This window comes from Carcharodon carcharias, chromosome 16 (assembly GCF_017639515.1).
Source record: "Carcharodon carcharias isolate sCarCar2 chromosome 16, sCarCar2.pri, whole genome shotgun sequence".
Lineage (NCBI taxonomy): Eukaryota > Metazoa > Chordata > Chondrichthyes > Lamniformes > Lamnidae > Carcharodon > Carcharodon carcharias.
Genome location: NC_054482.1, coordinates 62,988,252 through 63,010,596, shown reverse-complemented (window position 1 = coordinate 63,010,596; position 22,345 = coordinate 62,988,252). Strand labels below are relative to the sequence as shown.

The 22,345-nt window shown below is 42.8% G+C and overlaps 1 protein-coding gene across 1 annotated transcript in view; it reads right to left on the bottom strand.

The window, feature by feature from the left end:
- LOC121289320 (cytochrome P450 4B1-like) overlaps positions 1-22,345 on the bottom strand; it is a 47,900-nt gene continuing 25,555 nt past the window's right edge. Inside the window, exons 7-12 of the mRNA XM_041208651.1 lie at positions 18,259-18,365; positions 15,787-15,977; positions 13,134-13,267; positions 11,388-11,452; positions 6,234-6,316; positions 1-832 (exon numbers count right to left, since the gene is read on the bottom strand). Of these exons, the coding sequence (XP_041064585.1) occupies positions 661-832; positions 6,234-6,316; positions 11,388-11,452; positions 13,134-13,267; positions 15,787-15,977; positions 18,259-18,365 (752 nt within the window). The 3' untranslated portion in view covers positions 1-660. The remainder of the gene's footprint in view (positions 833-6,233; positions 6,317-11,387; positions 11,453-13,133; positions 13,268-15,786; positions 15,978-18,258; positions 18,366-22,345) is intronic.

Genomic DNA, 22,345 nt, shown 5'->3' with positions numbered 1-22,345 from the left:
TCCAATATGATATTTTTAATATCCCTTAAAGTCATAAGGATTTTGACTTTGTGTGATAATGTAAATCATTTAATCATAGAATCTCACAGCAAAGAAGGGGGTCCTTCAGCCCATTCTGCTTGTGCTGGCCCCTTGTAAGAACTATTCAGTTAGTCCACTCTTCTCTGCTCTTCCCCCATAGCCTTTTTAAGTATATATCCAATTCTTTTTTGAAAGTTATTATTGGTTCTTCTTCCTCTAATCCTTCAGCACATTCCAGATCATTATAACTCACTTCAATTAAAAAAAACTCTTCTTATCTCTTGTTTTTTTTGCCAAGTATATTTAATCTGTGCCTTCTGGTTACCAACCCTGCTGCCAGCAGAAACCGTTCCTCCTGATTCCAAAAGAAAAGATAATGTGGTGGGGTCCCCAGAGAATAATTCATAATAAAATGGGTGATAGCAAATCAGCAGCCCATTTATTTCTCTCCCGATTCTCTATTACCCATTTTAAACAATCTCACAAAGTCCAAATCTACCCTATAGTGTTTTACAGGTAAATTATTAACCACATTCAGACTGATTTGTCTGGTCTTGAAGTTGCTACTTTAAGAATAGCTATTATTTTTGTCAACTGGCAGAAGGAAACTGGTGGAGGGTTGCATTATTCTTTCCAGATTTACTTCTCCAGCTTTTTAATCTTCAAGTGCATTCCATTTTTGGATCTGAGGACTATCTGCGGTGTTTTAATCGGTAGCTTTGATTCATCAACTTCCAGTTCAAATCGATTAAGAATCAGCGCGACAGCCACCTTCATTTCATTCATGGCAAAGTGTTGACCAATGCAGTTCCTGCAAAAGAATGAAATACACTGGGTTTACAAGTGGGAGTTTTTCAATCCTTCTTTGGAAAAATATGCAATCAGCAAATTATCTGTTCAAAAGAATCAAAGGAGAAATGCATTCTACTGAATTGATGGAATTGATTTTTGCACTTGATCATTTTGGTGATTCACTTACCATTGCCTTAGATCCCTCAGCTTTTGATAGGACCTACTAGCAAGTATTTCTAAACAACGTACTATCATATGATTACCAAGAAAAGCTATGTCTGTGACCATCTAGTTCCTCCATCTATGCTATGACAGTTTGGGAGAGAAATTGAGCTTGGTAGCACCCATTGTTTGGTACTACATGTGCCCTTAGATCTTGCAATGATATTTGTGGTACATGTGTTTACTTGTGACACAAGTCACACTGGATACCATCTTGGTGCAGAGCAGATAGATAATCATGTCAGTCAGTGTGCAATGCTAATTTGATGCCAGTAGTGCTCCTAACCTCACACAACTGCCACACATGTTAAGCAGCAAAAACATTGCCCCCACCAGCACTGTAAAGGGATCATCAACTTCTCACAGGTTAGTTGCTGGTTGATTTCCTTTGCCTGTTGTTATGATTCTATGAGCTTTTGGTGCTTTGTGTAGATGTTTCATGGTGCAAATGTCTACAGAGAATGGTGTAGCAGGTGCTGAAGGAATTTTTTGCTCATGTCAAGGCTTCTGCACACACTAGCTCTTAGACATGGATGCATTAGCTGGCATTATCCTTGGAATACAACATGACTTGGCAAATGATAAGAGGTCATGCAGAGCAAGACAAGCTGATAGAAGAAGGAGGAGGAAGGAGAAGAGTAGAAGTGCTTTCAGCAGGAGGCTATATCTGTTAAGGGAGCAATTCTCCTACTTGATCGTCAGAGAGGCACAATGTGTGAGACATCTGCACTTCAATAAGGGCATCATCACTGAAATTGGTTGCATCTGCTGCAGCCACAATTACAACCTCAGAGCAGGGCAAAGGCTGCATTGCCAGTGGCTATAAAAATGACTGGTGATTAACTTTCAAGCATCCGACTCCTTCAAGACTGGAGATGGTGTTATTTGTAGTATCTCAAGGTTTGCTGTCCACTATTGTGCAAGGGAGCTCATTGACGTTATCCAAAAAGAGCTAACTACACTTCATTCAGGCACAACAAGCACATAGCTTTACTAGGATTGCAAGCTTCCACATGATTAAGAGTACATGGCAACTTTGCCATGTATCAGAGCTGAATCTTCCAGCTGGTGTGTGATCATAGGTAGTGAATCATGCAGGTCAATGCACACTATCCTGGCAGCAATCAAGATACCTTTGTTCTTGGCCAGGCCATTGTGCCAACTACTTTTGAGCCACTGCATCAAACCAAAGAGTGGCTTTGGGCGACAAGGGCTATCTGCTGACGACATGGCTCATGACTCAACTCCCACTAATGGGCAGCATGCATACAATAAAAACCATGCTGCCGCAAGAAATGTGATAGAGCAGAACACTGACATACTGAAAAAATGCTTCCTCTGCCTGGAATGCACTGAAGGAGCCCTGCAATACTCAGCAGAACCAGTATCAGGACTCTTGGTGGTCTGCCACATGCTGCACAACCTTGCCATCATGAGGGTATGGCCCTTGCTGTGGGCTGTATGGTGAGCAGATGAGGAGCAAGAGATTGGGGATGAGGATGAATAGAGGAGGCAACTTAGAGAGCACTTCCTGTTCTGGCAGTAAATACCTCATTCGAGTGTGATACCAGTAACCACAATCTTAAATCCCCATTCACCATAATGCAAAAATAAAAACCATCACAGAATAAACATCCTAAATCAAGTTTATAAATGAAATCATCCCATATTGCATACAAAAGTAAACAAGTCACCCTTGAGCATTTTCTTGGTGCCTATTGTCAGTGTGCTATTGCCTCAGTGGCTGTGCATGGCTGTTGTAAGGCTGCTGACTTTCAATGATTTGTAGATGGCCTTGGAGGATGACCTCAAACAGTTCTGTGCCTAGGAGGTCCAGTTGCAGACTGCACCATTTCAACCTGGGCTGCAGTAGTCTGAACTGGCTGGTTGGCAGGCAACAGCAATGGCACTGGCAGTGTGGGAGACCAAATGCTATCATCCCCAGAGAGCACTGTGTTCTGTGGAACCACTGCCGCGCTCCCAAGACTGCACCTCAACAATTCTAGTTATCTGTTGGACGGATTGCTATGGCACAGTGCAAATCCCTTTGCATACAGTAATCCACAGCCATGATGGCTACAGCCTGAGCCATTTGATGGCTGCTGCTCGTGCTGAAGTAGATGTTTTGGCATCACCAATCCGGTGCTTATCATGGTTGGTTCCACAAGTGTGCAGACAGAGTTGGCCATCAATTCCATGGCACATGGAGTTGACCACCACTTCCATGCTGGAAGGGATGGACCACAAGCTCTGAGCAAAGCCTTGTGCCAATCTGATGCTGGACTCCCCCATATTTCCTGACATTGAATGCAGGCTTCCTAATGCACCAAGCATTTCAATATGCGTACCCATCAGTGCTCTTCTATAAGTCTCCCATCAATATTCTCATCTGAACACTCTGCAGGAAAATCTGTTTGTAACCTCACCCTCAGGTGAACTGGCACCTGTGCTATCCTTGCCCTTGCGCTGACTGCAGCCCATTTGTGCCTGGTGCATAATCACCCTTCTAATCTATCTTCTAAGATAGTGTTAGTATCTGAATTGGTGATTACAAGTGTGAAATCAAGTGACGGTGCTGTGTCTTCATCTTTTTAGTGTTCCTCCACTGCCTGACCTTGCACCTCTTGAGTATCTGAAAGGAAAAAGGTTCAAGGATAAGTCAGAGGTGCACACTTACACCATCTGCAACTTCTAAATCAGAAGAGATTATAGGATAAGGGGGAAGTGGGTTGTGAGAAGGAGAATTAGGTATGGAGATACTGTCATCATTGGTTTCAACTCCACCGCTGGACATGGCCTAGGCAAGTGTTCCAATAATAGCCAGCACTGTATCCTCCATGGGGGTAGAACAAGCAGGTACACCTTGCCCCCTCCAGTTTGCTCCTGCTACCTCCAGTTTTGCATCACCTTGTTCTTCACGAAAGTGGGAAAATGTGTTAGTGAGTGATGCAAAATCTGCTTGGGTGATGTGGATGTCATGGTTCATTAGTTGGGAGCCTATATAAGTTGCAAGATGTGGGTACGAGGCTTTGAGCAGTGCTAGTATGTGAGGGTGAGATGAAACATATGAATATTAAGTATGAGTCCTGATTGACAGAGACTTTTGGTAGGTGAGTGATGGGGATGTGGTTATTTGAGCAGTGGCTGAGATAACTTGTGCCGTTGGTAGAATATGGCATTTGAAGATGCATTCACTGACCTTTGACTACTCGTGTGAGGTCACTGAACTTCTTGCAATACTACATTCAGCTCCTCTCTGCTTGACTCCTGACACTGACCTCCATGTTTATCTGCTCCTGCTGCCCTTTGACAATGTACCTGGAGAGCCACTTGCCCCACCTGCAGATAGATTACATTTCTCCTCCTTTCCACTTCCTCCACAAAGACCTCCAGTGCAACATCTGAAAACCTTAGAGCATGTGCTTTTCCATTTTCAACCATTCCTCACTGTTTCCCAGATCAGATTCATTTCTTGCAGGACTACCAGCACCTAATACAGCCACATTGCAGCTTCCTTTTAAGAGGCACGGACTAGCTTTAAGCAGCTTTAAGTGATGCTAGGAAGTTACGATTTTGAGCCCCTGGTGATAGATGCAGCCAATAAAAAGTGTGATTAGCATTGGCTACATGCATAAATCATTGGCCCAGATTTTGCAGTCAGCAGTGAAGTGGGGCCGCTTGCCGCTGACCTCAAGGAAACTGCCCACAAATATCACAGACATCACCTTTCTTTGCGTTAATTTGAATCTGACGCCAAGTCTATGGAATCCCCAGGTGGCCAGCAACAGTGATGTCATCAAGGTTTCTAAGCAGCTAGTCTCATAGAATTCTCACAGACAGCAAACCAGGAAGTAAAATACACTGAATATTATTCACATTTTATAAATAATGTAGACGGTGAAATAAGGATCAGGGCATATACATTAGAAGCTGAAATATCATGACCAAACTTAAAAAAAAAATCATTTTTGTTATGTTAAAACCTGAGAGTTTTTATCATTGTAGAAGTGAATGTAAATATGAAGTTATTTTTTCTGGGCCAGGGAGGTTGTTCAAGAGTAGTTATGAATTAGTACCCAGTTATACCTCATTCGATAAGACACAACTATTTTAGGGATTTTTTTTACACTGTAGAAAGGGAGGTTCAGGTCAGTTCAAGTGATTTCTTGAAGACTGTCGTCTTCAACAGCACACCTGGTGGAGGAGCAAGGAATCACTGATAGCAACCTCCATATTTCCGTGTTTAACTGTGTACATGGGAGATCAGAATTTGTTATCAGTTTCATAGTTGCAATGACAGCAAAAGCTGACAGTTTCATCATCATTACCATCTCAAAATCCAGGCCATTGTAATAAGTGAGTAGCACAATGTTGTCGTGTATGTACAATGATGTAGATTAATCACGCACTGCAATTCCCATCACCATTTTTAGGATTATCAAATTTAGACCTCCTTGCCTTCTAACTGAAAGGAGATTCAGGAGGACTTTGTCTGAATTCAAACCTCCACCCACTTCAAACATGATCCTTGCATCAAAATGGACAGGGATGAGGAGATTGGGGCCACTGAGATTGGCATCTCTGGCTGCCTGTTCACTAGCATTTTTTATCAGTCTGTACAACAGCAATCTCCATGAATTGATGTCAGTGAAATGCAGGATAAAGAATACATGGTATTTCACTGGCTATCTGCCACCCAACTTGCCAGTTCAAGCAAACTGTCTCCAAATCTGCAGCTAAATCCAGATGTCCCTGGAGGGATAGAACAAGCTAAACCTTTACTTTTATACTGCAATCTGGTGTAACTTTCTTCTTCACACCATGTATCCCTTTTATAATGGATATAAAAATGGGTATAATAATAATGGATATAGGAGTTCCTATATTTCCAAAATGGAAGCCATTCACTCCTTTTATTCTCTTCCATAGCTGCATCACTCCTTCTAACTCTTATACTCCAGTCCCCTGCTCCAGCTGCATGAAATCATTCTTTTATATGAGAAGCCCCTCCAACCCCCCATATCATTTTGATCCTAGTGCTCTGGATCCCATTATCATATATTATTTAACATTAACATAAAACGTTCTGCCGAATTGGAATGATCCATTTAATACACCTGCAGAAAACTAGGTTCATATAAAAATAATTAGCTTCAAAAACAACATCAAATTCATAATCAATTATTCTGTTATCCTACCTTGGTCCTACAGAGAAAGGTATGTAGGCATGGTGGTGCCTGTGTTCTGAATTTTCTGGAGTAAACCTCAATGGGTTAAATACCTGATGTGAAAAGGCAATAGGAATATATTACCAACCTGGATTAGACATAAATATGTTGTTTATATAGGATCATACAGAAACCACCAAAAAAATTAGGTTATAGTAAACCTGTTCCACAAAGTGTTCACCTTATCTATACTGCTACAAAATCAGTGTTACATGTTTACATTACCACGTAAAAGCTATAATATGATGAATCACAAAGGCACTTGAGGTGAACTTGGCTGCAAATGAAGGGACCCAAGTTGTTGTCACATAACACAGACATCCAGGCTAGGATTTTCTTAGCAGGGCAACTCCTGATGTTGGAAGCAAATGTGGATCCTGAGCCCTCGTGGGCGGCCTTAATTGGCCAATCATGACGGCGGGCTGCCTCTCCAAGCTGCCGGCCCAATCAGAGGGTCAGCAGCGCTAAAGCCTAGGAAGTGCCACCAAGAGGGGTAGCAACTGCTGAGGCTGCAAGGAGGACAGAGGGTGGCTACATTTTGAGCTGCCTTTGCAATAGATTTGAAAATGCTTTTCTCTGACAGGGTCAGGCAGACAGGCCCCAACAATTTGAAGAGTAACGCCTCTAGTGGCATCAGGGTCATGTGGTGGCCTTTGCTGCAGTGCTCCCTCCTTGTGCCATAGAGCTTCCAAATGTGTTGGGGTACCACCTGCTGGGAAGCCATGAGGAGGCTGCCTCCATGCAGCTGGAGGCCTGCTCTTGCAGCATGGGCAGTTCTGTTTTTTTAAATTCAGGGTGTGGGCATCGCTAGCTAGGCCAGCATTTATTGCCCATCCCTAATTGCCCTTGAGAAGATGGTGCTGAGCGGCCTTCTTGAACCACTACAATCCATATGGTGTAGGTATACCCACATTGCTGTTAGGGAGGGAGTTCCAGGATTTTGACACAGCAACAGTGAAGGAATGGTGATATATTTCCAAGTCAGGATAGTGAGTGGCTTGAAAGGGAACATACAGGTGATGGTGTTCCCATGCATCTGTTGCCCTTGTCCTTCAAAATGGCATAGGTCGTGGGTTAGGAAGGAGCCTTGGTGAGTTCCTGCAGTGCATCTTCTAGATGGTACACACTGCTACCAATGTGCGTCAGCGGTGGAGGGAGTGAATATTTGTGGATGAGATGCCAATCAAGCAGACTGCATTGTCCTGGATGGTGATGAGCTTCTTGAGTGTTGTGGGAGCTGCACTCATCCAGGCAAGTGGACAGTATTCCATTGCACTCCTGACTTGTGCCTTGTACATTGTGGACAGGCTTTTGGGGGTCAGGAAGTAAGTTACTCGTTGCAGGATTCCTAGCCTCTGACCTGCTCTTGTAGCCACAGTATTTATATGGCTGGTTCAGTTCAGTTTCTGGTCGATGATAATCCCCAGGATGTTGATAGTGGGGGATTCAGCAATTGATAATTGGTAATGAATTAGTAATGCTATTGAATGTCAAGGGGCAATGGTTAGATTCTCTCTTGTTGGAGATGGTCATGGCCTGGCCCTTGTGTGGTGTGAATGTTACTTGCCACTTGTCAGTCCAAGCCTGAATATTGTCCAGGTCTTGCCACATTTGGACATGGACTGCTTCAGTATCTGAGGAGTCGCAAAAGATGCCACACTTGGCCCTGGCGGAACTCAAACTGAGCGTCAGTGAGCAGATTATTGCTAAGCAAGTGGCCCCTTCCATCACTTTACTGATGATCAAGAGTAGACTGATGGGGCGGTAATTGGCCGGATTTGTCCTACTTTTTGTGTACAGGACATACCTGGGCAATTTTCCACATTGCTGGGTAGATGTCAGTGTTGTAGCTGTATTTGAACAGCTTGGTTAGGCAAGTTCTTTAGCACCAGTCTTCAGTATTACTGTTGGAATATTGTCAGGGCCCATACCATTTGCAATATCCAGTGCCTTCAGCCGTTTCTTGATATCACGTGGGTTGAATCGAATTGGTTGAATACTTGCAGCTGTGATGCTGGGGATCTGCGGAGGAGGCCGAGATGGATCATCCACTCAGCACTTCTGGTTGAAGATTATTTCAAATGCTTCAGCATTATCTTTTGCACTGATGTGCTGGGCTCCCCCATCGTTGAGATTGGGGATATTTATGGAACCACCACCACCTGTGAGTTTTTTAATTGTCCATGACCATTCACAATTGGATGTGGCAGGACTGCAGAGCTTAGATCTGATCTGTTGGTTGTGGGATTGCTTAGTTCTGTCTATTGCATGCTCCATACGCAGTTTGGCACGCATGTAATCCTGTGTTGTAGCTTCATCAGATTGACACCTCATTTGGTGCTGCTCCTGGCATGCCTTCCTGCACTCTTCAATGAATCAGGCTGATCCCCTGGCTTGGTGGTGATGGTAATCACCATCACTTGGGGGATATGCCAGGTCATGAGGTTACAGATAATGGTTGAGTATAGTTCTGGTGCTGCTCCACAGTGCCTCATGGATGCCCAGTCTTGAGTTGCTAGATCTGTTTGAAATCCAGCTCATTTAGCACAATGGTAGTGCCACACAACACAATGGAGGGTATCTTCAATGTGAAGGTGGGACGTTATTTCCATGAGGACTGTGCGGTAGTCACTCCTACAGATACTGTCATGGACAGTTGCATCTGTGGCAGGCAGATTGGTGAGGATGAGGTCAAGTATGTTTTTCCCTCTTGTTGGTTTCCTCACCACCTGCCACAGATCCAGTCTAACAGCTATGTCCTTTAGGACTCGGCTAGCTCAGTCAGTAGTGGTGCTACCGAGCCACATTTGGTGATGGACATTGAAGTTCCCTATCCAGAGTACACTCTGTGCCCTTGTCACCCTCAGTGGTGATCAACATGGAGGAGCACTGATTCATCAGCTGAGGGGGCACAATCAGGAGGTTTTCTTGCTCATGTTTGACCTGATGCCATGAGACTTCGTGGGGTCCAGAGTCAATGTTGAGGACTCCCAGGGCACTTCCCTCCCAACTGTATACCACTGTGCCGCTGCCTCTGCTGGGTCTGTCCTGCTGTGAGACTGCTACTGGCAAAATGCCAGTGGTCCAGGAAAATGGCCACCTTTAATTATTCAAATTGGCTGTCTGCCTCTGGTCAAGGTGGCTGAGTCGCTGCCATTCCCACTGCTATTGGCCAGGCAGTGAAACTGCTTCGGGGAGCCATTCCAACGTAGCTCCCTGGCATTTTACCAGCCCCTGTCTCAGTCTTCAACCAGGGACTAGTAAAATCTCAATCCAGATGTGTATTTCTCACTGACAAGTGAGGTCAGTTTTACAATATTGTATTTATATATCACATGTGGGATATAATTGTATTAACATTTTTATCTCAATAATGGATAGAAACTATTAAATTCCTCTGTTACACAGAAAATACATCTCAATATCACTCCTGTTGAAAGCACAATGTACCATAGTGCTGTTATTCAAATATGATTCAACAGTGGGAGACAATTATTTATCACCATCATTCCGATTCATCTGTAAGAAACTGTAGTAATTAATAACTTTGTTAAAAATAATAAAGCAACACTTTAAGCATGCTTCATATTAACACCATTCTAAGGGACTGAGATAACAATAAACTTCCCAAGCTTTGTTCTGGTATCTATTGATGTATTTCTGCCTTGAAAGTTGCTACTGTATACTGTATATTATCCCAGACATGTTTTATTTTGGTCTCAGCAATTCAAAGGACTTGTAGAAACCCTCTACCATGATAGACTTACTTTCATCCCTATCCTACATTCCAGCTGGTGACACTGGTTGTTGAAGGCTGTGCTTACTGGCTTATTTGTAACAATGAGGAATGCCACATTTTACAAACAGCAACAACCCAGCCTCAAATAGGAATGCTCTGATGACTTAGTAGAAAGGTACAGATAAAGAGATTTCTGTGAAGTTCTCCTGATTTCCCGCTGGGCAATAGATGTAAACTGTTTTTTGCTGCTTACCCCATTTCTCTGGGTGGTCCACTGACCACTTGCTGGAAAAACCCACCACCCTCCCTCAGCTGGAGATTCTAGGTAAAAACATCTAATATTCTACAGAATTGACTCAATCAGGTAGAAACTACAGAATAGACTTTGTAAGTCATTGTTCCCCACTGGCACCCATTAGAAAATCGCGAGTGGATTTTCCCCCATTTTCTTTTAGATGCTGGTGGTAGGAGATGACTCCGCAAATCTACCACACATCCACTTTAACATATTGTGCATTTTTTGTGCATATTCAGCCATAGTGAGTGGAGGTCTTGTGGGGCAGGTGAGTAACATCCCTGCCTCTGAGCTAGAAGCTCCAAGTTGGAGCCCCGCTCCAAGATTTGATGACCACAGAAGATGCGTTCACAATGCGGCCAAGCAGGTTGATTGTCAACCTGCAAATCCTTCCGATCTGCCTATAGCAGGTGGTAAAGAGTGGAAGAGACTCCTGGTCATTCATTCTTGATACAGAGTGGTGCACCTCAAGCTATAGCTTCTGCCTTCAGGCTAGTAATGTGTTCCAAGAAAACGAGCTATGGAAAACAGATGTAAGCATGTGCTTTGTCTGCCTCGCGTGTCTCTAGGCGGAGGAAGTCTTCAAAGTTTAAGTCAACCATGGTGCTGAATATTCTGTGATCAAATGTTATACCTTTTGTTATACACCCAAACAATAAATGAAAGCAAAATACTGCAGATAAAATAAAAACAGAAAATGCTGGAAAAGCTCAGCAGGTCTGGCAGCATCTGGGAGGGAGAAACAGAGTGAAGAAGAGTCATACAGGCTCAAAACGTTAACTCTGTTTCTCTCTCCACAGATGCTGCCAGACCTGCTGAGTTTTCCCAGCACTTTCTGTTTTTATTTCAAGAAATAAATGAGCTGCTCAAATAATGTTTTACAAAAATACACAAATTAATGAATACCTAAAACATTCTACCTTCATTGAACTTTTGGCAGACAAATATGATGCAAGTCAAATTAATGGGGAAAAAGAATTAGACACTTGTTTATGGAGGCACTGGCATAATGTCTAGTGATAATAGACTAATAGGATGGCTGTCATATGACTCTGTCACTTATTATCTCAGTAATGGAAAAGGAAATTACCTCAGGATTATCCCAGAACCGTGGATTCCTGTGGAGGCTGTAGATACTTAATGCAACCAGGCAACCTGTAAAATATAATTCAATACCTTCAGCAGCAATTCCATAAGTTCATGCATGTCACTCATTCCTCTTGTTTTCAAGTCTTCTTACACTGCGCACCATTTCCTAGACTAGATGGCAACCAAGGCAGTCTGCTGCAAAGTTCCTGCTAATGATGCCTAATTTGAGATGGCACTGGAAGCTGTGCAAAAGCCTTCTGATATTCCCTCTTTATGGAAAAGTGTCTGATTTTCTACTTGATATTTCCCAACACCTGAGATTTTGTACTTAGTGCTTATGCCAAGTTAGTATTTTACTCAGTAATCCATGAACTCTGGAAAATTTTAGAATGAATTAGCACATATAATTTAACTTTATTTTCATCAAATAATTTCAAACAAATCTACAACAAATTTCAAACTAGAGTTAGGGTCAGTGATTGCAATTCATTCCTATTAATTACCTATTAATCTACCTTGAGCATTCAATTAGTGTGTATTCTTGCAGCTTTTCCCTTCTGTTCTGTGTTGCTCTTGAGCCCATTGAGCCCATTGAGCCCCTTATCAGGATTGATAAACAAATTATTTTACTCTAATTAAGCAATGTGGAAGATGTGGTTCCTTTAATAGTCCTTCCAACATTTCACCCATATTTCAAGACTATGTCAAGCAGATGCTCATTACGCTGCAGGAGTACTCAGCAATTGAAGAATGGAAGAAGAAGGTGCAGATGAAGCAGTTTTTTCTCAGCGGACCCACTGAAAATACTGAAGTAGTGCCGGATAGAAGGCAAATACAGGAAGTCACTAAAAATGTAATCAACTGTTATAAAGCCATCCCGTTACCCAGCACCAAGAGGTACAAGGCCACCTACATGACGTTCCCATACAATAAACATGCCATAACATTTGTTTTTCTTATTCATGTAGTACTTAAACACAATGCAAGATTAGGATGAATAGAAATGTGGCAAATGCTGGAATTTTCTAGTCCCTCCTGCTGGCGGGATCTTACGGTCCTGCCTAAGTCAATGAACATTTGAATAGCTCGCCGTGGGGAAACCTGCCATGGCTGGGCTGGAAAATTCCAGCCAGTGTTATTAAGGGAAGCAAAAAAATACGAGTTTGATAGTTGCCTAAATGTTAAAAATAACATTTTGTGTGACAACCAGTCAGAGAGCAAGTGGAATGTTGGGGACGTAAACAGATCCATGGAATTGATGAGAGTACCCAGCAAAAAAAAAATGCCCTCTAAAAAGAAATTCCACACTGCACAACTGTGATATTTACAATTCCTATGTCAGCCATACTTCAAACCTCTCTGAGATTGCAAGCATTTAGAGCACCATCCTAGGCAATTTTGTGCTGTAAATTTGCAAATACTAAGAACTATATTGAAACTGCTAAAACTTATTTCACACAGCATCATCACTAAAGCTGTCACACACACAAAAGTCTTAGGTAGAAAAAGATCAATGATTTCCTTCACTTGATTTTCATTAAACAAACAAATGATACAAAAGTGCCAGAAATCATCAATGCTTCGCTGATGTTCATAATATCACCATGTAGCAAATATAGCACTCACTTACCGCTGACGAGAAAGCAGTTGTTTATAAATGGATAATAGAGAACAAGAATGGATACCAATAGTAACTAAATACTTGACAATAATTTGCTAATATAATTAAATTTCTGAAATACTAGACCTTCAGGTACATGCTTCCCATCAGGGAATACAAGTGGCTTGGTCAGTTTCCTGGACACTCCTGGTAGAGGGGGATAAAGCCGTAGAGATTCCTTTAGACACATTGTGGTGTAAGGCATCTTACTTAGGAATTCCCTGCAAATACAAAATTTAAAAAATGAATTCTGAATAGGGTTAAAGAAAATTAATTGACATATTTCATTTGAATTAGTTTATGTTTACTGACAGAGGGACCCAAGGCTGTGTGACTGATCTAATGGGCAACCACAGACGCACAGGTGGTAACTTAGACTTTGTGTGATTGGGTAAAGTGGGCAATAGCGAATTGGCAGTCCAAATTACTTTGGTCAAACTCAAAATTATCCACTGCATCATGCTTCAAACTCTTAGAGGACCATGCTTCAAGAACACATTCTCAACCAATAGGTGTCCTCTCTTACATACCGCTTACAAATTGTTACCAGCACACATTGAACGCCTGTTTCATTTCTTTTTGAAATGAAATGCAGCATATAGAATGCTGTTTCCTGTCACACTGGTGAGTTTTTAGGGAGTTTCAATGACTTGTCAACATTAGTCCTGCTTTGGAGTAATTCTGCAGCCTACATTTTCAAGTTTTGTCCAATTTAAGCATATTTTTATTCTTTAGGAGCTTTGTTCCATTCCAAATATGCACAACGTACTTGTATTGAATTCAAACCAAATACATGTTTTGAATTTCAACAGTGCTATCACCGTGATTTTAAACTAAATCTGCCCCCTTTAACAGAACAAGGACATAATCTGGATTTAATATAAGGTTAGGTTTTCAGCTGCAGCAAAACACAACATTGGGGTCATTTTAACTTTCACAACCAGACAAGAAACAATTGGTAACACATTAACAGTCTGCTTCATATCATGCTCAACTTTCTTTTCCACTGACTTCATTCAATCCCTAAACTGGGAGTTCCTACTCTGGTGGCTCAGTACAGACCTGGCATATCTTTCGAAATGATCTTCCAAGGAGCTGAGGTACACGCGACCTCCAGTTAGGAAAATGCAGGTCAAAGATAGGGTTCAGACTAGGGAATCAATCTGGAATTCAAAGAAATTTTTTTTTTGATAAACATTGATCGGCCATCCTACACATCATCAGGCTAAGGGGAATATGACCAGGATTGGGAGGCAATGGACTGTGTAAACATCTCTGTAGCAGGTGGGTGAGTACCAAGCAGTTTCTGGCTGCACGCATAGGGCATAACTGCCTGGATAGTGGCCTGAGGATCACTATCTGAGCTGTAATAAAGGTTCAAAATGAAGTTGAAGTATTTGCCATGACTGGGGTGTGGGGTGCAGTACAGAAAATATCTCAGAGAAAAATGAGATGAATGGAAGCCTAATACCAGATGGTTGACAAAGTGGATATGTTGTTGTATGATGCGGATCCAAGCAGAGTTGCCATTTGGCAGTATCACAACATGATAGCATTGCACTGTGCATGTCTGGAAATGGCACTACCACGTCATCTATGATACTCTGGATTCTTGAGAACTCTGTCTTCCAGAATGCCTCCTTTCCAAATGATGAGTGTGTTGCCACTTGCAAACAATGCCTCTGTCACTAGCTTGATCCATCTGGGAACAGTTGACTGACTGATCTGGCAAATGTCTTTAGCGGTGGCTTAGAAAGATTTGATGACTCAAGTGTGAAGCACTAATCCTGTGGTACAAGTTTTCGTGCGTCAGCCCTCAGGGCATAGTGCCAAAGCATTGATATTGTCATACCCATGAGGGACATTTGAGTTTATGGATACAGGGGAAAGGTGGTGCTAATATAATATGTGAGGTACACTTGCATACTCCTTTCTTGTCAATAACTACTCTTCCTCCTTCAAATCTAAATATATATTGGAACCCTATTTTTCTCACTTTTTCATTGCAAGTGAAATAGCAGCTGGAAGCTAGGCAATTGTAAAAGATACAGCTAGACGTAAAAATTTTGCAATGCAAAAAAATCAGACCTAAATTGAAAGAAAATATGCTAATAGTAAGCAAAAACAATTCTAAACTTTGTGAACAATAAAATCTCTTCAATAATTCTGCACTGAGAGAACAGAATCAATAAACAGTTGCACCAGTTCAACAGCAGCGTTGGTGAGCAGACAATGAGAAAACTGCTAAATTCAGTGTGGGATTGACTCAAATAATACGAGGCTTGCAATGTTCAACAAACAACCCTCACAACACTAACATTTTTTCACCTCAGTGGGAAAGGTATAAATCAGGCATTCTGCCCACAGCCTTATCTCCTCAATCATATTTATAATGAAGCCTATATTCTCTGATTCTACGTTCCTGACTTAATTTAAAGTAGTATTCGAGGCTAGTTGATATACCTCAGTAAGCCCTGTTGACTAGCTTTCTAGATGAATCATTTCTCATCACCCATCTCCTTTACACTGGTCCTGCTGCTTTTCTCTGCTTTCTAGTCATTGTCTGATTATGTTTCCCCAAGATGTGCTGACCAGAATTAAACACAGTACTCTTTATGTGAACTGAACAATTTTGCATGCTAATTCATGTAAAGCACGATGATATGAAAAAAAAAATTCTGTTCAAGAAAGTCTGATTTTACATCATATAACCACAGACAAAATTTATTCCAGAATTCACCATTCAAATTTCTCCTGTCCCTCCAGAAGCTCATGGATCTCCTCTCTGCACTTCTGCTGGTGTTCTGGGTGTTGAGCCAGACAGTACAGGAGCCAGGAGATTCCACTAGCTGTAGTATCATGGCCTTCAAACATGAATGTGTCCACCTCTGCTCGAAGGTCTTCATCCGATAATCCCATTCCATTTTCATCCTAAAGCAAAATTATTGTTACACTGAGTCAGGACCAATTGTCTGCCACAAAATTATACTCAATGGAGAAAAGGTAATGGATATTATTGATAAATTATTCTTAGTCTACAGACAACCCATTAGAAAATGAAATGAGTTATTTTTCCCTGTCATTCTAATACATTTTCATGGATATTACAACTAACTGTGAAGTGAAAACACAAGTGTCAGAATGAGTCTTGTGTTGAAATTGTTGAACTTAATGGCCTCGAAAATCCACAGGGCATTTGCAGGGCTGTGCCCTGGAGGCAGGACTTCCACACACTGAGGCCTGGGTTTTTGCAGAGTCAGAAGAGTTCAGTGCCTTAGCCAAAATGGCACCAGAGCCCTCATTCTGGAAGTCTCACCTCCAAACCTGTCATCTGCCATTTTCACTGGGGGTGGAGGGAATGGGGGTGGATTGTACTTTGCACATCTGTAATTCCCAGAGGCAGCTGCGTATGTAAAAGTGCAGCTGTCTTCAAATAGATCCAATTTTTGTTACTGGGATTTCCAAAACATGACTTGTGGGCTTTAGACATTTGAGGAAATGTTCTAAAGCTGCCAGAGTTATTGGGAGAGGTAAGGACCCTGTTGGAGAGGTAAGGTAACCCTTTTGGAGAAGTAAGGTGCCATTTGAGAGAGGTCAGGTGCCTCTTTGGGAGAGGGGTTAAGTTGTTGAGTAGACATGAATGTGCGTAAAAAATGGATAAGCTCTATAGAACAGTCAAGCCATTTAAATCCCCCAAGCCATTTAAATTTTTGAAAGAAAACGTCCAGTCTGCAGTTGAAGAAAAAATCAGTGCTTGCTATTTCATTGTTTGTTTACATAAGGATTGGTGCTGCTTGACTGTTTCCACAACCTGTCATCACAATGGGGGCCTTTAAGTTCACAGTTTGACAGCCAGTGGTTATTAAGAGATTAGCTGTCTCTGATGTGAGACTATGAATACAAATGCATGTTTTCACAAGGGATAAAGTACTCAAAGGGATTTAAATTTTATCAATGAGGGTGTTTTTTTTAAATATAGTGACGTCTGCAATAGACACTTAAAACTTTTTTTTATTTCATCTCACCATTCCTCCTAAGGTATGTTCATGGTGGATACTGGGTGAGTTGACATGAAGGATGTAAGGGCATAGGGTGGTGGGTGGGGCGGCATGGGTAGGCATGAGTTGGCACTACGTTGGCAAAAGGTTTATAAAGGGCTATGGAGATGAGTGGGGTTCATTGGCTGGCATGGAGGATATGAAGTACTATTGCGTGGCTAGAGGGCCATAGGTTGGAATGAGGGTATGGGGCCATGGGGATGGGTGGGGGGCATGAGGTGGCATGTGTTGGCATGGGGAGTGTGGGGGGTGAGGTCTAGAGGGCTGTTTTTGTCTTGTTGTTTTCATTGTATCTGGGAGGAAGTCCCAAAGTACCATGCCGGCCATTTCAACAAGCTGCCTTGGCACTGGCAATCCCTGTGGCTGCTTCTGAATTCTTTCCAGGGACAGCAGGCCCAACTCTGTTTCACAACCACCTCCAGAGAGAGTATTGAAGATTTAGGGCATTTTCTCCTGAGTTGGGGTTGCAGAGTTGGAATTTTCCCAACTCTCTGCTCCAGACTCAGGAACAAAAATTTATCCCCAAGTTGGCTTGCAGTAAGTTGCAGAGGTTAACTCACTCAATGTACCATTTGTAGTTTAATAGCACAACTCCCTAATTTGGGAATAATGCATTGGATGGGTGATAGGAATGCTAAGCAGGCTGGGGAAAAAACAGATAACTCAGAAAGAGTTTGGTTCAGAGAGCAGAATGTCATGGGCGCTAAACTGCATGGCTATCGTGTGATCTGTAGTATTTTTAACATAGAGCTTCAAGTGGAAGATCTGACAGTCACCCAAAGAAGGGAACAAGGTATTGAAAGGATGCAATGTCAGTGAGACCAATCTTCAGATATTCCTGAATAAAACCCAGCAAAATAGAAAAAGACCTGAGAAAGAAAGCCCGGATGCCGTATTAAGGGAGGTGGCAGTGGTACCAAGTGCCACTCCCCTTACCGCCTTGGATAGCAGATGAGTATTGGAAAAGGATTAGTCATCTGACAAGGGTAGGCAAAGTAACACTCTTGCTTGTAATTGTGGGCAGTAGCACGCTACTCATCTTCTAAAATGAAGAGCTACACTACACAGATATTTTTAAAAATGAAATGAAGATCACTTTTTCCCACTCAGCACAAAATCCATGTTCATAACCATAACTACTTATAAGTACCAACCCTTGAACACAGAAGAATATCCAAGAAGTCACAATGCTTCTTTTCTTTGATTCTTTCCAGTTCCTTCTCATTTTTCAGTGCCTCCTTCCTCTGGCGTATCACGTTGTCTGGCAAAAGAATATTTTAATTTTGGTGAATGTCCCAGTTGAAGGCTGCATTGAAGAACCCATAATAAATATACCATTCTGATGTCAACAGAGAATGGGAGGAATCGTTGGCCTAAAATCATGTCCTGTCACTGGCAATATGATTTGGACCGATAACATGCTTAACCAGCCCCAAGATCACCTTGCATGAGGATTCTGAGGACCCACTCAATGTAGAGCCATCACAGCTTTCACCTGCACCCTCCACCACACAACTCGTGCAATCTAGTTTTAGGGCAGGCTCAGGGGCACCGTCTGGTGAGCACAGTACATATTTGGGCCCAAAGCAGATGGAGGCAGTGACAGCCAAGATCACCAACACTCAGAGGACTGCTGGAGGCCAATCTTCTGCCTGATCTCCGGCAGCCCCCCCACCGCCAACTCACCACCTCCGCAACCTCCCCTTCCCCCAACTACCCCCACCACTCACCACCCTCACCAATTTGGGATCTCTCCCTGTTGTTGTGGGTGATCTTTTCCTGCATAAAGACCGATGGGCATACTTTGAGCAGGACGGATGTCAAAGCAGATGATGTGCTTGCTTGCTGTCTGTGTGTGTTGAGTGGACCTACGTAAGGGCTGAAGATGTAACTTGGGCAGGATGTGACAGGAGATGAAGATGTAAAAGTAAGTGAGAGAGAATCTGTGATGATGTGCCTTGTGCTGGTAGCGTGTGAGATCTCTGTGGATTCTAACACAGATTGTGGATGCCTTTGGCCCTGTGAGAGTGTAAGGGGAAGATTGACTTACCCTGGCGGAGTGGATGAGATCATTTACCCTCTTCCTGCACTGGATGGCAGTCCTCTTCTGCACCATGTTGACACTGACCACACTGGTGACCTCCTGCCAGGCCTTTGTGTTGGTGGACTCTGGCGTACAGGGGAAAAGCATCTCCTACTGGTCCTCGACTGCCTGGAGGCGGTTAGTGCCACCAATGCACAATCATTAAATTTCGGAGCTGTTGTCTTCTTCCTTCTCGGGGCCTTTCTGGTGCCATGCCATGACAAGACCTGGGCTGCAGAGAGTGATCATGTGTACGTGTGCAGTTTAAATATGGTGCCTGATGAGGTAATGGCGGGGCCCGCCCCACTGCGAGATATGATGTGCTGCATGTTCACGCATGTATAATGAGCTAAAGGATGGACGATCTGGTGTGGAAACCTACCACGCCAGCCGGTGGAAATCATGCCGCCTTTCCCGCCCATCATCGCACTTAGTCTCCAGAGTGGAACATTCTGCCTTATGTGTGCAATATGTGTGCGGTGACAGATGAAAGTGAGATAGACTAGGAAGAACAGTTTCTGTTCATGCGTGATAACTTTCTTTATAGACCATGTATGTGGGTAAATTGCAGCAGCAAATGATAATGCATGCAAGGTGCTTTTTTACCTTTTTAAGAAAAGGGGAATGTTTGGAAAAAGGCCATTGTGCATTGCTGCCTTTTGTGTGTACTCTGGCTTGCCATAGTCATGTGACCTCTGAGGTCATCTGGGATAAAACAAAGGCTTTGGACAGAAGCCATTTTACCTACCACATGAAACATGTAAATGGTAAAAGTATACTGTGGCCACAGCTGCCAGGCTATCACTGCGAAGGGGCTGAGCCTCTACTGGGTAGCCTGCGGCCACCATTGTGGCCAATGCAGCTTCATGGCCCATGCTGAGATGGTTCGTGGGATGCACCTCTCCGCCTCAGCCCTCCTGTCCCAGCCAGCCTCCCGGAAGCCACCACTATGTCATCAGCAGGCTCCAGCCACATTGAGGGGCCTGTCCTCCAACTGGAAATCCAGACAGTTTGTGAAGAGTGTCATCAACTGGCACTTGAATTGCCCTAATTGGCTATCTGCCAATTAGGGTAGGGTAGCCATCAACCCCCCCCCCCCAACCCACCACTGCACCCCCCTGCCCCTCCCCCCAACTCCAGAAGCCACCTCCCTGAAGATAGGCTGGAGGCAGGAACATGCCAGACGGTAGTGAAAAATTGCTGACATAGCTACCTCCAAATCTGCCTGTGCTTTGGAATGAAAATTCATCCCAAACACTCTGCTCTTACATATATCTTAAAATAATATTTTAAATTGCCACTTGCAGTTAAGTAGCAAAACTTCATAGAAATTTAGGGAAAAAAAGCTAAATGGATTTGGTTTGTGCATGGACAATCCAGGTGTGATGACCCTTATGCTTTGGCAAAACACCTGTATTTTCTATTTGTGAGAAATCCCTTTAATTCCAAGATGAAACCAAAATAACTCTGAAAAAAGTATAAATGGACTTCCCAGCAAGCATTTTCATTCCAAGAAATGCCCATGTGACCTGAGTTTGGTCAAAAGCAAAGGGTAAATAGACAGTTAATTGGGAGATCAAGTTAGAGCTGGTCTGAGAAACTACAGTCCAGAACACAGAATTTATGTGAGGGCAAGCAAGCAAAGTTCTCTGTGAATCAATCAGTTTTTGTTTTGACAGTAAGAAGAAAGTACAACACTAAATGTTCTTGGTGAAGGAACGTGCGAGTGAGCTGAAAGGGACTGAATCCTGAAATCGGTGTGAACAGCTCAGGCAAGCTAATGAGCTGAGTGTTTGTATCAGAAGGTCAGACCATGAACCGGGTACATTGTTTGGTTGGTTGAAAAGGAACTCTGGAATGGCATCACAATTGTTGTGACCTCAGTGAGAGAATGTTCATAGATGTGCACCGGTCAGTGTTAATCATATTCAGGGACCTCAGATGGACTACGGCTGCTGATGGAAGTGACTCGAGGACCACATCCATTGAGTGGCAAAAGTGAGAGATCCTACATACTGGAGGCTGAGTTAGAAACCCTGTGAGATTGTGCAAGGTGCCACATTTGGCAAATCTTCAGTATTCCAGGGCATTGCTGATGGTTGCTCAATTATCAGTTGGAGCTGGAAAGGTATTTATATTACCGGTAGCTTGGAATCTATCAACTCCAGATAAACCTGGAATTTTTTCTTTGATTAGAGTTTTTCATCTCAGTATCATAAATGGTGGTACCTTGCCGTCATCTGTCATGGTTGCCAACAGGTGAGTTCATCTCTGTTTTCATTGGCCTCTATTCTAATGCAAATTATGGGGAATCTTCTTTTATTCACCCTCATGTTGCTAGGGTATGTCACTGAAATTATGTTTTACCATTTGGTCAAAGGTAAAATCACACTGTCAACACAACTTGAATGGTTCCAGTGATGGGGAAATTTTAGTTACAAAGTTAGATTGGAAAAGCTGGGGTTGTTCTCCTTGGAACAAAGGAGAATGAGCGGAGATTTGATAGAAGTGTACAAGATTATGACAGATTTTAATAAGGAAGACAAGGGAAAACTTCACATTCGTTCTCATTCGGTCACAGTACAAGGTCCAGGGTACACAGATTTAGGGTTTTGAGCAAAAGATGCAAGGGGGATGTGAGGAGGAAGTTTTTAATGCAGTGAATGGTAATGACTTGGAACTCACTGCCCATGAGGGTGGTGCAAGTGGAAACAATCAATAATTTCAAAAAGAAATTGGATGGAAACTTGAAGAAAAAAACCTGTAGGGCTACGGGTATAAAACAGGGGGCTAGGACTGGATTTCTCCTTGACCATCTGGCACAGACTTTATGGGCTGAATGGCCTCCTGTGTTTTAAATGACTGTATCAATAATGACTCTAAAATCTACCTGCTACGTATGCCACAGGAAGCTGTCAATGCAGGTGCACAAACGGCTTTGCCAAAATGGGATCCGGCATACTTTCCAACTCTAAGAGTTAGGAGGCTATGCATTGCATTAAAAAAGGGCGCTATTCAGTGGAATTTCTTTCCCTGGATGTCATATTAACAATGCAAGAGCACAGGGTGAGTGTGCTGGTGGGTAGGTCCATGAAAATCACAAGGTAGAAAATAGGCCATTTTGCCAAATCAGTTCATGTTTCTGTTTACTTTGCACA